Genomic DNA, 16,172 nt, shown 5'->3' with positions numbered 1-16,172 from the left:
TTGGCTTTATTGATTTGGATGTGTTGAGTGTGTCACCTATCTCACGATATTGCCTTCTAGTGGGTAGAGTCCAGGGGTGCTGTTGAACATCTTCCAGTGTATAAGACAGCCCAATAACAAAGAATTGTTTGGCCAAAATGTTAACAGTACCCAGAAACATTGCAAACCACTTTTGGCACTTTCCATCAGTCACAGCACCTTCTCCATATACTGCACAAATCCCTTTTGGCATACCAGTTGCGTTTTTACCTTTCTTGAAATAATAAAGCATAATACACTGAAAATGTCACTTATTTTCTTCTATCTTCAATCTTAAAATAGCGACACAAAAACTCACCAGTTTTGGTAAGTTTTTTTGAATGAATGCTCATATGACAGCTCTCACAATACAATCTAACAAAATTGTGTCCCATGAAGTTAAGACAACTAAGCACTACTAGAGCCATCATACAGAAAAAAATTAAGGAACTTTTTGGCCAACCCAATATGTAATATCACCCCTACCTGTGTCAACTAAGGATGTTCCTGTCAGGGTTACAGGGCAAGAGGTGATATACACCCAGGAGAAAAAGCGACTGAACTGCTTTGCCATCACCTGTGCCCTATGTACAACAACAACCCCTCTGAGGAGCTACACGAGGCTGAGCAGAAGCTACACTCTGATGTGGAAAACCCCGAGAGGTTACGTGGCTGGCAGAGTGGCTATGAGCTGGACTGGATGACTTTGCTAATGTCAAGACACGAGCTGATTCTCTTGCCACAGGTCAGCACTTTGGGGTCCTGAAAGTGTTCAGGGACTGTGGACTTCTGCTCCCCCTTCCCACTCCCACTCACCCAGCTCCCCCTGCTGGGTACTAGGCCTCCTCCTCTCACCCACCCCCAGCAGCACCAGTTTCCTAAGTCTCTGCCTGCACAGTAGCCAGCCCCCACCCTCACTTCACTCTTCCCAGGCCTTCAGCCCCTTGTGGGCTCTGAGCCTATCACCCACTCCCAGGCACCAACAGGAAGCTTTTCCTTCTGGGCTGAAGGGTAGCTGGAGACAGAGCTTGGCCCTTTCCATGGACACCACATGGCTTTGGAGCTGTTTCCATGGTAACAGGGCCTGCTATATTGTGTTCAGTATATGTATGTGAGAAAGAAAATGCTTATGGCTAAAATGAAAACATGTATTTCAAATATTTTGTAAAGAAAGTTCATTGATCTGTACCTTGTTTGTCACTTTCGTATTTGCCTTGTGTGCTAGCAGCTTTGCTACTATGGATGTATTTTCACCAAGGACAGCGTGGTGGAGAGCAGTGTTGCCATCAACGTCCACTACATTTGGGTCGGCACCACGATCTAACAGAATAGTGGCACATTCTTCTTTCTGGCACTGTACAGCCTGTCAGTATTATACCAAGAAAGAGATTGTAAATTCTAGGAATTCAAAGTAAACATTTTACAAGTTTCACCAATAACCTATAATTAAATGAGATAAGTTCATTTTTATTCTAGTAAGGAATTCAAATCCATCTCATGTTGAGATAGTGGCTACTACATACCTTTATCAGAGCTGTCTGGTTTTCAATGTCAACAAAGTTCAACAGGATTTTGCTCTGAGATAGCATATTGACCTCTTCAATACAGCCATTGGCACAGGCCAAATGTAGGGCAGTCCTGTGAAAGTGAGAAAAATTTTTACAACCTAAACATAGAATTATTCTCTATCTCAAAACATACACTCATTCATGTAATTGTAAACATTAAAACTTATCCTATGCCCTCAAAACAAATACTTAGACTTCTTCTGGAGACAGTACAGTATTTATTAAATCTTCTTACTCACCACTTTAACAAAGGAGCAGACTATCTGAATAGAGACAGCATTACCTGGGAATTGAGTTCAGCTTCGGTCTGCTCTTATTTTAACTCTGCCATGCCTGAGCTATCACTTAACCTTTCTGTGCCTCAATTTCCTCATCCACAAAATGGGCACTAAAAACAGTAGTTATTTCAGAGAACACTATTGTTTGCTGAAATGAAAAGGCATGCAGTGCTCACTATGGTTCCTAGCACAGAAAGTCTCAGTAATTGTTAGATTATGTTATTATAATTATTACTCTTACTGCAACTTTAAAAAAGGCATTTCAACTAAATAAAATGATATCATTATACCTACTTTGCAGATGTGTTTTAAGAATTAGAATGTACAATGTATTTCAATAATTCTAAGATACTTATTTTCTTGCATTTTAATGTCTCTGACATTGGAATGCAATTTAATTCAGAGTGTCTCACAACTATGATTGGCAGCATTTAAAAAAATTCTCTTTGGTAGATAAAATACTGGACTTCATACCATCCATGGTTCCTTACATTAAGAGAAATAATGGTAAATACAAGGGTTTCTGCTTTCACCTCTCCCATTCAACATAGGACTGGAAGTCCGAGTCATGGTGAGCAGACCAGAAGAAACAAATGGCATCCAAATTGGAAAGGAGGAAGTGAAGGGTCATTATTCACAAGCGACATGACAGTGTACATGGAAAACCCTGTAGGCTCCACCAAAAAACTACTTGACCTAATAAGTGGATTTAGCCAAGTAACAGGATACAAAGCCAATATTCAGAAATCGATGGCATTTTTGTATACCAACAATGAATTACCAGAAAGAGAAACTAAGAAAAAAAAATCCCACTTACTATAGCAACAACAAAAAAGTACCTAGGCATAAATTTAACCAAGGAGGTAAAAGACCTATACTTGGAAAACTATAAAACACTGAAAGAAGTTGAGGAAGACACAAATAAATGGAAACATATACCGAGTTCATAGATAGGAAGAATTACCATCACTAAAATGTCCATGCTACCCAAAGCAAACTATAGATTCAATGCAATTCCTATCAAGATTCTAATGATGTATTTCACAGAACTAGAACAAATATTCCAAAAATTTATTGGAACCCAAAAAGACCCCAAATTGCCTTGCAACCCTGAGAAAGAATATATTTTTCTACCATCTTTTCTCTAGCATCTGAAACTCTGAACCATCAGGTTTGTATGAAAATGATACTTAATCTCCCTGTCTACCCCCCCTTGACCTGAAGATATAATCCTACTTGGTACACATGGACACTGATAAGGCATAAATAGGGCCTTAGCAATTCTAATGCCAACCTACTTTTGATTCAGAGCTTTCTGTTGACTTGAGTGATAGTACCGCTCTAGAACAATATGAAGGCTTACAAAAAAAAAAAAAAAGAGAGAAAGAGGAACAACAGTACCTTTCCAATGGATTGACTTCTACAGCTTCCTTTACTAAAACTTCCACCATATGCTCCTTCTTTTCACTTACAACAAGTGAAAGTGGTGTGAAGCCATCCTATAAAGCAGCAAAAACAATTTATAATTCATAAAATTGCGCATACCCAAACTGAATTTTAGAACTAATGAAAAAATCATCTGAATATAAACATATAATATAGAAAGTAAATAAAATGTAGTGCCTCCCTTTTCACACCCTGTGCTGTCACTGGCTGCTCCTTCTCCTTAAAATGCCCTCCTCTCCCTCTTCAGTAGATTGACTGTAACACCATTCTCCAGGACTCACTTCAAACATTTACAGTAATGGTTCCAAGAATCTTTGTTCCTGTCACAGTATCCATCATGATATACTGCCATTATTTTAATGCTCCCCATCTAAACCAAGAGCTTCTTAAGGATTGAGGCTATTTTTTGATCTCTGTGTCTCCAAACTTTAAAACACAGTAGTAACCGGTTTTAGTATTTTTATTGAATTAATAACCTAAATGATTAAATCTATAGTTTTTCTTAAATTATATTTCAAGGAATATGTACTTTGCCAGAAATTCAGTACTATGTCCCAACAGAAAAAGATTCCAGAAAGATCACCTGTGTTTAAGAAATATTACAAATCTGTGCATTGTATGCCCAGTACTAAAGAAATGTTTAACTTTGCTTAATCCTGATTTGTCAATAGTTTCTGTGGCAAAAATTAACATTTGTAAATTACAGAGTTTCAGGGATACTCTATATCCCTGAGAGCTTTTCAACAGAGGTGAAGGTTTTCTGCAGGTTATACACACTTGCTTGACTCTCCTCTGCCAAAGCTATCAGGACCCCAGATGTCAACATCAATCACACCTGCTCCAAAAGGGTTTCAAAAACAATGGACTCTAAATCAAAAGAGATAGGCTTCAGATGAACTCTGATTGCTTACTACTAAATGGTCCATGGGTTTTTGTCTAGCATGAGGAGAAAGCTTTCATCCTAGCTGTTAGAAAGCTCAATGTGAAACTATACATTCTCAATTATGTTGACAATCCTGGGACCCTAATGAATATGTACTTTTTAAAACATTGTTTTTATTCCACTTCCATTTTAATTGCCCTTAAAATTACTTTATATGTGAGGCAAAATATGAATCAGGAATAAAAATATAATGGCTTATCAATAAAAATTTCAACTCTAATCTATACAAATTATTTTCAGTACAATGAAAGCTACCAATCACTTGCATTTCTGAGTAACAACGCCGAGGAGAAAGATATAATGTGATCTGGAATAGGCACACCCTATTCAACTCTAACCACGATTAACTTCCTCCTAAGATTCATAGACATTCTACTGAGAATGTGACAGAATAGGAAGACATTAGGGAAAAACCTGGACAAGTGAAATGGGGAAACTGAGAAAAGAGAATTAAACTAGGCCAAACAATCTGAACAAGTTACAGCAAGCTGGTGAATCACAAGACTTTATCTCCCCTTGTAGGGGACCAGTTTGTTTCAGTCTGGGAAATGTGACTCAGCTCTGCATAGAAAACCTACAGAAGAGAAGTGGTGGGCAGGAGCCAGACCTTCAAATATAGTTTTCCCATGGGAATCAGGCCTAGAAAATGCATACTGACTATTATGGCTTGTTCTTGCTAAAACTCCCTCACGCTGGTCTAAAATAACAAATGTGTATTGTCTATCTTCAAGGTAATTTCCAAAGCCTGTGTGAATTCACTCAAGGAAAGAGCTAATCAGCTCTCCACCATTCCCCTCTGTATGTTATTTTCATTTCCTTGATTGTACCTAAAATGTAGACAACAATATTCTATGTAATAGATAATCTTTCGGTGATGTAAGCCCTGAGAAAAACAATAAAAGCCTGTCTAGGCAAGGGTTGGGGCATTCTACTTTTCAGAGAGTAGCTGAGGCATTCATAGACACTCTCGCCTAGAGAGAGTAGCTGTACCATTCCCTTTATCTCCACAGGATTGCTGTCTGTGCATTTATTCTCATCTCCAGACACAACAAGGCAGAACTCTGGAGGCCTGAGTCTGCCACATCCCCTAACCAAGGACACTTAAGAGCAAATGGTTTATACTCCACCTCCCTAACCAGAGAATAAAAAGCTGAAATCACCCTGGTCTGAGAAATAGAGAACAGAGGCCCAGTTAATGCCATTTGTGTCAGCTAAACCCAAGAACAGGTGATGTCAGGGGAACAATGAACAAAATCCCCACTAAAAGCCAGACAAACCCAAGATCAGAGGAAAACAGCATAGTAGACCAAAGAATAATCCCAACCACCCCTATTAGCTCATGTTGATGCCATCAACATATTAAAAATGCATCTGGAAAGCTCATGAATATTCAACTGAAACACTCCCTTAAGACTCTAGCTCTTGGAAGAGACATAAGAACCCCCAAAACAAAGGATATCAGTGTGAGCTCCCTCTAGAGCACACCCGTGCCTTTTGTTACTTCCTCCTGAACTCTAAGGGTCCCCATGAGACATGCAGCCAGGGCAGCAGCCACCAGGGGCACTGTGCCCCAGGCTTGTCCCCTGAGCCTGTCTTCAAGGCACCGTTTTTGTCTGACTGCTTTGGCTCTGGGGAGCTAAAGCAGGCAGAGCACCACCTGGCCTCTCTCCTGTTGCTTCTTCTACCCTAAGTGTTTCCTTTGTTTCACTGTCCCCAGCTTTAATAAACATACTCTCAAAATCACCTGGACTCATGTTGTAAAATCTTTCCTACATGAAGTCAAGAAGCCACATAGAACAGGCAGCCTGAGGCAGACCCGCTCCAGTAACAAGAATAGGAATTTTTATAGGACATATAAAGGAAAAGGGTTTTTTAAGACAACAACATACACTCTAACTTGAAAAATTCAGTCGCATTCTTAGAAGAATAGCATAAAATATTTATTATAAATGAGTGTAGGAGGTCTTTAAGATCTTGAAGTCTTTAATAAAATATACTATAAAACAGAAATTGTGAACCTAAGTGCTTACAGGGGCAAAGTAGGTGACCCAAGCAAGTGCAGAATCTAGGTGGGGATGGCAGCAAACTGGAGAACCCACGTGTCCTATGAGGGGGCAGCCTCTGCACTGCAGAGCAAACAGCAAGAGGGGCTTATGGGGTGCCAGACTTGCTTCTTGAAGAGAAGCTTGAAATCCAGATTTCCATATGAGACTCCTAAATTTTAAATGTTGAGTCAATTTATGGCTGCAAACTAAATATATCCAGGGCCCGCATTCAGTCTAGAGCCCACTTGTGATTTATATTTGCTGTGTTTTTAAATGGGTATGTATAAAGCAAAGTTTTGTGTTCACGACCATTCCTTTCATTAGCATCATATGTTTTCTCAATATTGTTGGCCCCGATATGTGATAAAAATCATTATTTAGACTAAAATAATACCCGCTACAAAAATTCTGGCAATACTTATTAAAACTACAATCGATTTGTATTTATTTCTCCCAGATTGTTAACCAAATAGGTAATTATTTCATAGGACTGCTGAAACTAAATTATTAAAACAATTCTCACCTTTATTGTTGCTAAATTCATGGTTTTGATGTTTAAAACTGCCATCCTGATTAGGCCAGGGCTCTATGAATTTAACAGACGCACTGAGAGAGTCTACCACACAGCTTCAACTAAAAGGAAGGCTCAAGACAATATTCTTGCTGGAAAATCCTGCTTGTAGCAAACATTTGCTGATCAATAATAAATGATGCAAAATTCCTAAAGAGTCAGAATCTACTAAATAACAAATGACCCATTAGCAAGTTTCTAAAGACTCTGAGTGCAAGCAAATGACTGATGACTGAAAGAAAAAAGGTGTTTTTGAGCCAGTAGATATCGCCAATAATGTTCCCTGCATAATTCCCAAACAAACAGGTAGAAAGAGTTGAGAGTCAGGCCAATGCTGCTGGAATGGAAAGGGTTCAAGGAAGTATTATCACCTATCAAATTCCAGCTCTTCTAGAGATTTCTGAAGTTTGTGCGATCTGTGAATTTATACATTACACTTATCCACTCAGTAGTTCTTAGCCAAGTGTTGTATCAGAATCTCAAGGAAATATTTCTAAATGCATGTATCCAGGCATTATTAGGTTTACTCAATCAAAATCTTTAAGGAAGAGCTCAGGCTTGTGAACTTTTTAACAGCTCCTCAGGTGACTGTGGTTCACCTGCACACTTGAAGCTGAGAACTAGTGCAATACACACTCACTTTAGTCTCCTCTCTCCCCTGCACGGCCAAATCCTTCTGCCATTTGAGGACTGGGCCAAGTGTAAGAGATAGGAGTAACTTACCAAAATGGCATGTAATTTCCTGTGTAGGGGTGGAAAGGGACTAATAAACTTGATATTGAGTTTATTGATTTCAAACTTACTGGGTTTATAAGTAACAAAATCAAATACCACTTGATTTTGTTACTTATAAACTCCTTACGTCCCATCCAGACCTTCTAGATTTGAAAGCAGAGTTCAGACTCTTATCTAAGTGGCTGTTGCTGCCAGAACAGGATAATACCTCAGTTAATTCCCTGTCCTTTCCTCGTGTTTCCCACTTGATGACCACTGTTCACTGCCAGTCCAGCTGCCTCAGAGCCTGCTAAGACTGATCTGGAGGCAAGTTTACAACTCTGACACTCTCTCCCAAACTAAAAATTACTGTATCTGAAATCTGAAGAGCACCTTACCTAAACATATAAAGTGAAAGGAGAGCAAAATCCAAAAACAAACAAACAAAAAACAAAAAACAAAAGGAAACTTTTCTGGTTATTTCCCCTCTATTGCCACATTTCCAAATCAGCCTGCATATTTCTAATTGCTCTTTTCCTTTCCATTTCCTTTTTCTCTCTTAGGGCATGTTTGAGCTTCCAAATATTGGGTTGACAAAAAAATTCCATATGGTTTTTTCCATGAAATAAAAGAAACATTTTTCTTTTTCTCCCTTGGCTTTATTGATTTGGATGTGTTGAGTGTGTCACCTATCTCACGATATTGCCTTCTAGTGGGTAGAGTCCAGGGGTGCTGTTGAACATCTTCCAGTGTATAAGACAGCCCAATAACAAAGAATTGTTTGGCCAAAATGTTAACAGTACCCAGAAACATTGCAAACCACTTTTGGCACTTTCCATCAGTCACAGCACCTTCTCCATATACTGCACAAATCCCTTTTGGCATACCAGTTGCGTTTTTACCTTTCTTGAAATAATAAAGCATAATACACTGAAAATGTCACTTATTTTCTTCTATCTTCAATCTTAAAATAGCGACACAAAAACTCACCAGTTTTGGTAAGTTTTTTTGAATGAATGCTCATATGACAGCTCTCACAATACAATCTAACAAAATTGTGTCCCATGAAGTTAAGACAACTAAGCACTACTAGAGCCATCATACAGAAAAAAATTAAGGAACTTTTTGGCCAACCCAATATGTAATATCACCCCTACCTGTGTCAACTAAGGATGTTCCTGTCAGGGTTACAGGGCAAGAGGTGATATACACCCAGGAGAAAAAGCGACTGAACTGCTTTGCCATCACCTGTGCCCTATGTACAACAACAACCCCTCTGAGGAGCTACACGAGGCTGAGCAGAAGCTACACTCTGATGTGGAAAACCCCGAGAGGTTACGTGGCTGGCAGAGTGGCTATGAGCTGGACTGGATGACTTTGCTAATGTCAAGACACGAGCTGATTCTCTTGCCACAGGTCAGCACTTTGGGGTCCTGAAAGTGTTCAGGGACTGTGGACTTCTGCTCCCCCTTCCCACTCCCACTCACCCAGCTCCCCCTGCTGGGTACTAGGCCTCCTCCTCTCACCCACCCTCAGCAGCACCAGTTTCCTAAGTCTCTGCCTGCACAGTAGCCAGCCCCCACCCTCACTTCACTCTTCCCAGGCCTTCAGCCCCTTGTGGGCTCTGAGCCTATCACCCACTCCCAGGCACCAACAGGAAGCTTTTCCTTCTGGGCTGAAGGGTAGCTGGAGACAGAGCTTGGCCCTTTCCATGGACACCACATGGCTTTGGAGCTGTTTCCATGGTAACAGGACCTGCTATATTGTGTTCAGTATATGTATGTGAGAAAGAAAATGCTTATGGCCAAAATGAAAACATGTATTTCAAATATTTTGTAAAGAAAGTTCATTGATCTGTACCTTGTTTATCACTTTCATATTTGCCTTGTGTGCTACCAGCTTTCTTACTATGGATGTATTTTCACCAAGGACAGCGTGGTGGAGAGCAGTGTTCCCTTCAGCGTCCACTACATTTGGGTTGGCACCACGATCTAACAGAATAGTGGCGCATTCTTCTTTCTGGCACTGTACAGCCTGTCAGTATTATACCAAGAAAGAGATTGTAAATTCTAGGAATTCAAAGTCAACATTCTACAATTGTACAAATAGCTTATAGCTTACTGAGATAGTTTCATTTTTTTACAATTTTATTTATTTTATATTTAGAGAGGGAATGGGGGAGAAAGAGAGAGAAATAGCAATGTGTAGTTGTCTCTTGAGCTCCCCCTGCTGGGGACTTGGCTTGCAACCCAGGCATATACCCTTACTGGGAATCGAACTAAGGATCCACAGGCCAGAGCTGAATTCACTGAGAATTACACCAGCCAGGGTGATAAATTCATTTTTATCCAGTAAGTAAAACAAATCCATCTTATATTGACATAGTTGACTACTACATACCTTTATCAGAGCTGTCTTGTTTTCATTGTCAAGAAGGTTCAACTGACATTTTCTCTTTGCTAACACAGTTACCACTGCCGCATGACCATTGGCACAGGCCAAATGTAGGGCAGTCCTGTGAAAGTGAGAAAAATTTTTACAACCTAAACATAGAATTATTCTCTATCTCAAAACATACACTCATTCATGTAATTGTAAACATTAAAACTTATCCTATGCCCTCAAAACAAATACTTAGACTTCTTCTGGAGACAGTACAGTATTTATTAAATCTTCTTACTCACCACTTTAACAAAGGAGCAGACTATCTGAATAGAGACAGCATTACCTGGGAATTGAATTCAGCTTCGGTCTGCTCTTATTTTAACTCTGCCATGCCTGAGCTATCACTTAACCTTTCTGTGCCTCAATTTCCTCATCCACAAAATGGGCACTAAAAACAGTAGTTATTTCAGAGAACACTATTGTTTGCTGAAATGAAAAGGCATGCAGTGCTCACTACGGTTCCTAGCACAGAAAGTCTCAGTAATTGTTAGATTATGTTATTATAATTATTACTCTTACTGCAACTTTAAAAAAGACATTTCAACTAAATAAAATGATATCATTATACCTACTTTGCAGATGTGTTTTAAGAATTAGAATGTACAATGTATTTCAATAATTCTAAGATACTTATTTTCTTGCATTTTAATGTCTCTGACATTGGAATGCAATTTAATTCAGAGTGTCTCACAACTATGATTGGCAGCATTTAAAAAAATTCTCTTTGGTAGATAAAATACTGGACTTCATACCATCCATGGTTCCTTACATTAAGAGAAATAATGGTAAATACAAGGGTTTCTGCTTTCACCTCTCCCATTCAACATAGGACTGGAAGTCCGAGTCATGGTGAGCAGACCAGAAGAAACAAATGGCATCCAAATTGGAAAGGAGGAAGTGAAGGGTCATTATTCACAAGCGACATGACAGTGTACATGGAAAACCCTGTAGGCTCCACCAAAAAACTACTTGACCTAATAAGTGGATTTAGCCAAGTAACAGGATACAAAGCCAATATTCAGAAATCGATGGCATTTTTGTACACCAACAATGAATTACCAGAAAGAGAAACTAAGAAAAAAAAATCCCACTTACTATAGCAACAACAAAAAAGTACCTAGGCATAAATTTAACCAAGGAGGTAAAAGACCTATACTTGGAAAACTATAAAACACTGAAAGAAGTTGAGGAAGACACAAATAAATGGAAACATATACCGAGTTCATAGATAGGAAGAATTACCATCACTAAAATGTCCATGCTACCCAAAGCAAACTATAGATTCAATGCAATCCTATCAAGATTCTAATGATGTATTTCACAGAACTAGAACAAATATTCCAAAAATTTATTGGAGTGCAAAAGGACTCTGAACAGCCTCTGCAACTGTGAGAAAGAGGATCAACTTGGAGGGTCACAGTACTTGACATCAAACTATACTATAAGCCCACTCTAATCAAAACATTCTGGTCCTGGTATAAGGACAAACACATAAGTCAATGGAATAGAATAGAGAGCCTGGAAATAAATTCATGTCTCTGTGGTCAATTAATATTTGACAAAGGGGGCAAGAATATACAATGGGAGAAAGACTATCTCTTCACTAAATTGTGTTCAGAAAATTGGACAAGTACATGCAAAACAATGACATGAGACCACCAGCTTACACCATACACTAGAATAAACTCTAAATGGATGAAAGACTTAAATATAAATAAATATAACATAAAAATTCTGGTGGAAATCATACATCATAAAATTTCAAACATCTCACATAGGAATATTTTTCCAATATGTTGCCAAGGGCAAGAAAGAAATACACAAATGAAACATCAAACTAAAAAGCTTCTGCATGGCTAAAGAAAGCATCATTAAAATGAAAAGGGAATTGACTGTATGGGAACACATATTTGCCAAAAGTACATCAGAGAAGTGTTTAATCTCAAACATATATATGAAGAATGCATACAACTTAACACCAGTAACACAAACAATCCAGTTAAAAAATGGGAAAAGGACCTGAATAGACACTTCTCCAAGGATGACATACAGATGGCCCATAGACATATGAAAAGATGCTCAACATCACTAACCGTCAGAGAGATGAAAATGAAAACCTAATGAGTTATCACCTCACACCTATCAAAATGGCTCGCATTAATAAATCAACAAACAACAAGTGCTGGTGAGGATGTGGAGAAAAGGGAACCCTAGTGCACTGTTGGTGGGAATGCTGACTACTGCAGCTACTGTGGAAAATGGTATGGAATTTCCTCAAAAAATTAAAAGTAGAACTGCTTTTGACCCAACAATACCACTGCTGGGATTATACCCTAAGTGTGCCGAAACATCATTTCAAAATAATTTATGCTGCCCTATGTTCATAGCGGTACTATTTACAATAGTTAAGTGTTGGAAAGAGCCTAAGTGCCCATCAGTAGATGAGTGGATTAGAAAACTGGTACATTTTCACAATGGAATACTACAAAGCAGAAAGAAAAAGGAATTTCTACATTTAATGACAGCATCAGTGGAATGGCAGACTATTATGCTAAGTGAAATAAGCCAGTCACTGAAAGACAAATACCATATAATCTCACTTATAAGGGGAATCTAATGAACAAAATAAACTAATGGGCAAAATGGAACAAGAAGCTTAGCATCATGAAATAAATTGACAGCTATAAGAGAGGAGGAGGGAAGTGAGGACTGTTCGAAAGGAGAAGGAATTAGTCAAAGAACATATCTGAAGGATCAATGGACATAAACAATGGTACAGAGAATGACTATGGAAGCAGGGAGTGGGTGTGGTAGAGGGGGCATAGGTGGGAAGAATTGGGACAACTGACATAGCATAAACAATTAAAAAAAAACCCACCTATTTGCTATACATATTAAAATTTGAACTAAAAAATATTACTTTCTGATAGACTATTTTTAATTTTTTATATTGCACAGTCAACCTCCAGAAATTTTACTTTTGAAGTCTTTGTCAACTTAAAAAATATACAAGGTCTGTTCAGAAAAAGTCCAGCCATTGTTAATTTAATGAGAACAGTTTATGCAACATCAGCATAACCTGGCAGCCAAAGAGAGTGGACTGGAATGCCCATGCATGAACAATGATGACTTCTCTGTACTAGTCAGTGGGGTCAGTAGACACCATTGAGTGAGAGTGTGTACTGTGTGGCCATCACATTTAAAATCACTGAGGGAGTAGAGCAACAAATCTGCATCAAATTTTGCTTTAAGCTTGAACATTCCTCTAAGTGTGCTGAAACTATTTGGATGATTCAGAAGGCTTTGGAGACAAGGCAGCATAAACAAAAGTGTGGCACAAGCATTTTAAAGATGGTTGAGAATCTTTTGAAACTGATCCTCATTTTGGAAGGTCTGCAACAAGCATATCACCTGAGAATATTGAATGTGTAAAGGCTGCAGTCAACAAAGATCTGGGACTGACAGTGTGAGAACTAGAAGCTAACCTAGGGATTCCAAAAACTACTGTGTCTGAGTTTTTGATGCAGGATCTTGGCATAAAACATGGCATGGCAAAATTTGTTCCAAGGTTTCTGATACCAGAGCAGGAGGAACATTGTGCTGTAGTTGCTAATGATTTGATTTAAACTGCTACCATTTAACCATTTTCTTTCAGAAGGTCATAACTACAAATGAACCATGGGTCTATGGCTATGCACATGATCCAGAAACGAAGGCTCAGTTATCCCAATGGAAGATGCCTGATTCTCCACACCAGAAGAAGGTGCAGTGAAGTCACAGCAAGATCAAGACCATATTAACTGTGTTTTTTGATTGGGAAGTTGTCTATCAAGACTATGCCCCCACAGGGCAAACAATTAATAAGGAGTACCACCTCAAAGTTCTTCATCGGTTGAGAGAGGCAATATGACAACAATGGCCATAGGTATGGGCAACTGGTGATTGGCAGCTGTGACATCCACTCATGCATCACATCTTACGTAGAGTTTTATGGCCACACATCAAGTCACCCAGGTGACTCAGCCCCCCTACAGCCCAGATTTGGTGCCCTGAGACTTCTGGCTTTTCCCAAAACTCAAATCACCTTTGGAAAGAAAGAGATTTCACATAGTGTTGATGAGATTCAGGAAAATACGACTGGGTAGCTGATGGCAATTCCAAGAAAGGATTTTGCGAGTGTTTTGAACAGTGGAAGAGACGCTGGGAGAACTGTGTGACCACTCAAGGTGCCAACGTTGAAGGGGACTGAGATGTCATTGTCCTGTGTCCAATGTTTCTTGTATCTTCTTCAATAAATTTCTATTTTTCATAGTATATGGCTGGATACTTTATGGACAGACCTCATACATTGGTGTACACTGCTATAAAATGGAAATTGGATTTTATCCCAAGAATTTTTGGTCCAGAAGTTGATCTGTTATGGAAATTATTTCTCTTATTATCCAGTTTTGTATAGTATGCAGCACTATTAGGTAGAAGTTAGAAAATGCAGGAGGAGGAAGGTGGGAGAGGATCCACAGTGCTCAAAGAAAAAGCCCATAAACAACTTTAGTTAACTAATCTAACTTTGATTATTTGCCTCTGGTCACCTGTTTTACAAGGGATAACAAGAGGACCTATGTGTTTTACAAAGGATGACAGGAGGTTGTCTGGAGCAAGATCAGAATCTGGGCTAACAACCCTCCACACGTGTGTACGTTTTGGTGTTATGTTGGTGGCAGGCGGGGAGCTGGCACCACCTTTACCCACCAATCAATGTGCAACTCCCTCAACCCTTCCCACCCACTATATAAGCCCTCAGAACAAAGGACCTGAGAGGTTGCCTTGCCCTTTACCCATGACTTTCTCCTCACCTCCCAAGGTCCATCCTCTTCCACGAGAACCTGTCACTAATAAACTCTACCTATCTACTAATCCACTTGCTGATGTTTGATTCTTGACTGCATGGGTGAGAAGAATGGAGTTTCCCATAACATGTGAACATCGAATATAGAATGCTGCATATACCTAAAGTGTTCTTGGAGAGGAATTATGAGTGGGTCCTTAAGTTTTTCTTTTTGCTGCTCCTAAAGGCGGCCTGAGTGCTAGACCCCGTAGCGCAGTGCCCTCGGTGACAGGAGGGCTGAGCTCCACCTGGCCGAGCGGGGCAGGTGAGCACTTCTCCCAGGTCCACCCCACCTCCTCCAGGTTGACCCCCCGCCCTGGCCGCTGGCCTCGCAGTCCCTATTACCTGTTCATCTTGTCTGTATCGTTCACACCATTTTTGCGGAGCAACAGAATCCGCCGCACTTTCGCTGCGTTGCCCATAGTGGCAGCTCTGTGGATCTTTCCCAGATCTTCTTTTTGGATGTGGTACCCGTACGGCGAGGTAAATTCTACCCTCTTGTTGTCTGGGCTGATGGGCAAGCCCTTCTTATCCTCAAAGCCTAAAAACTTCTTCATCTCAGTTAGCCTAAGGGCTTCAGAGAAGCCTCACCTTCCCTTTAACTTTCCACTGCTTCCTGAGCCCAACACTATCGCTCTAGATAAGCCAAACGCCTCACTAGCGCTCTAGATAAACCAACCGCCACTCGCCACTCCAACACTCCTACACTCCAACAAAGAAGAAAGGCGGTTTAGAACCTTTCAGCCCAGAATTATTGTAACCGAGCAACCCCATCCCGCACAAACACTACTGCACACGGGCCCTTCAGAGCTCGTCACCACGCGTGCGCACAAGCCCTACAGCCGGATACCTAGAACACGTGCGTAGGGTGCCAAGGTTTTAAAAACTCAGCGATGGCTTGCAGCCTGTGGGGTTCTGTTCATACACTTGTGGGATTTGCCAGTATTTCCCACAACTCTACAAGTTATATTCACCCCAGTAGAAAGCTGTCTCTACTTACTTCTTGGGGCTAGAGTGGTGCGGAACTTGAGTGTGCCGAAGGCCTCCAGCCCAGAAAGCTCCCCTATGTATCTATATCATCTTGTCCCTCACTTTATTCCTCTTCCACATCCCTTTGGGCCCAGCCATTCTCCAAGGAATTTGGCGGATGCAACAACAGAGTTTTTCATTGTTTCACAGATTGTGGAAAAATGTGTATATAAGTGCAAATTTATCACAAACAAATACACCTTCTCTAGATGAAATGAAAGCACATTTTC

At 39.9% G+C, this 16,172-nt stretch overlaps 1 protein-coding gene and 1 long non-coding RNA gene across 2 annotated transcripts in view; both read right to left on the bottom strand.

Moving 5' to 3' along the window:
• Window positions 1–15,870, bottom strand: part of LOC114491899 (ankyrin repeat domain-containing protein 26-like) — a 131,878-nt gene extending 116,008 nt beyond the window's left edge. The window contains exons 1-3 of the mRNA XM_036033291.1: window positions 15,259–15,870; window positions 9,984–10,098; window positions 1,208–1,381 (exon numbers count right to left, since the gene is read on the bottom strand). Of these exons, the coding sequence (XP_035889184.1) occupies window positions 1,208–1,381; window positions 9,984–10,098; window positions 15,259–15,470 (501 nt within the window). The 5' untranslated portion in view covers window positions 15,471–15,870. The remainder of the gene's footprint in view (window positions 1–1,207; window positions 1,382–9,983; window positions 10,099–15,258) is intronic.
• LOC118499942 lies at window positions 4,041–5,576 on the bottom strand. The gene is made up of 2 exons (XR_004902471.1): window positions 5,336–5,576; window positions 4,041–4,763 (listed from the first exon to the last, which is right to left on the bottom strand). It is a non-coding gene; the product is annotated as an uncharacterized LOC118499942 (long non-coding RNA).
• Window positions 15,871–16,172: the final 302 nt, after the last annotated feature.

The sequence above is a fragment of the Phyllostomus discolor genome, chromosome 1, assembly GCF_004126475.2.
Source record: "Phyllostomus discolor isolate MPI-MPIP mPhyDis1 chromosome 1, mPhyDis1.pri.v3, whole genome shotgun sequence".
Lineage (NCBI taxonomy): Eukaryota > Metazoa > Chordata > Mammalia > Chiroptera > Phyllostomidae > Phyllostomus > Phyllostomus discolor.
The sequence above is the reverse complement of the archived record's forward strand: the minus strand, read 5'-3'. Positions and strand labels throughout refer to the sequence as shown.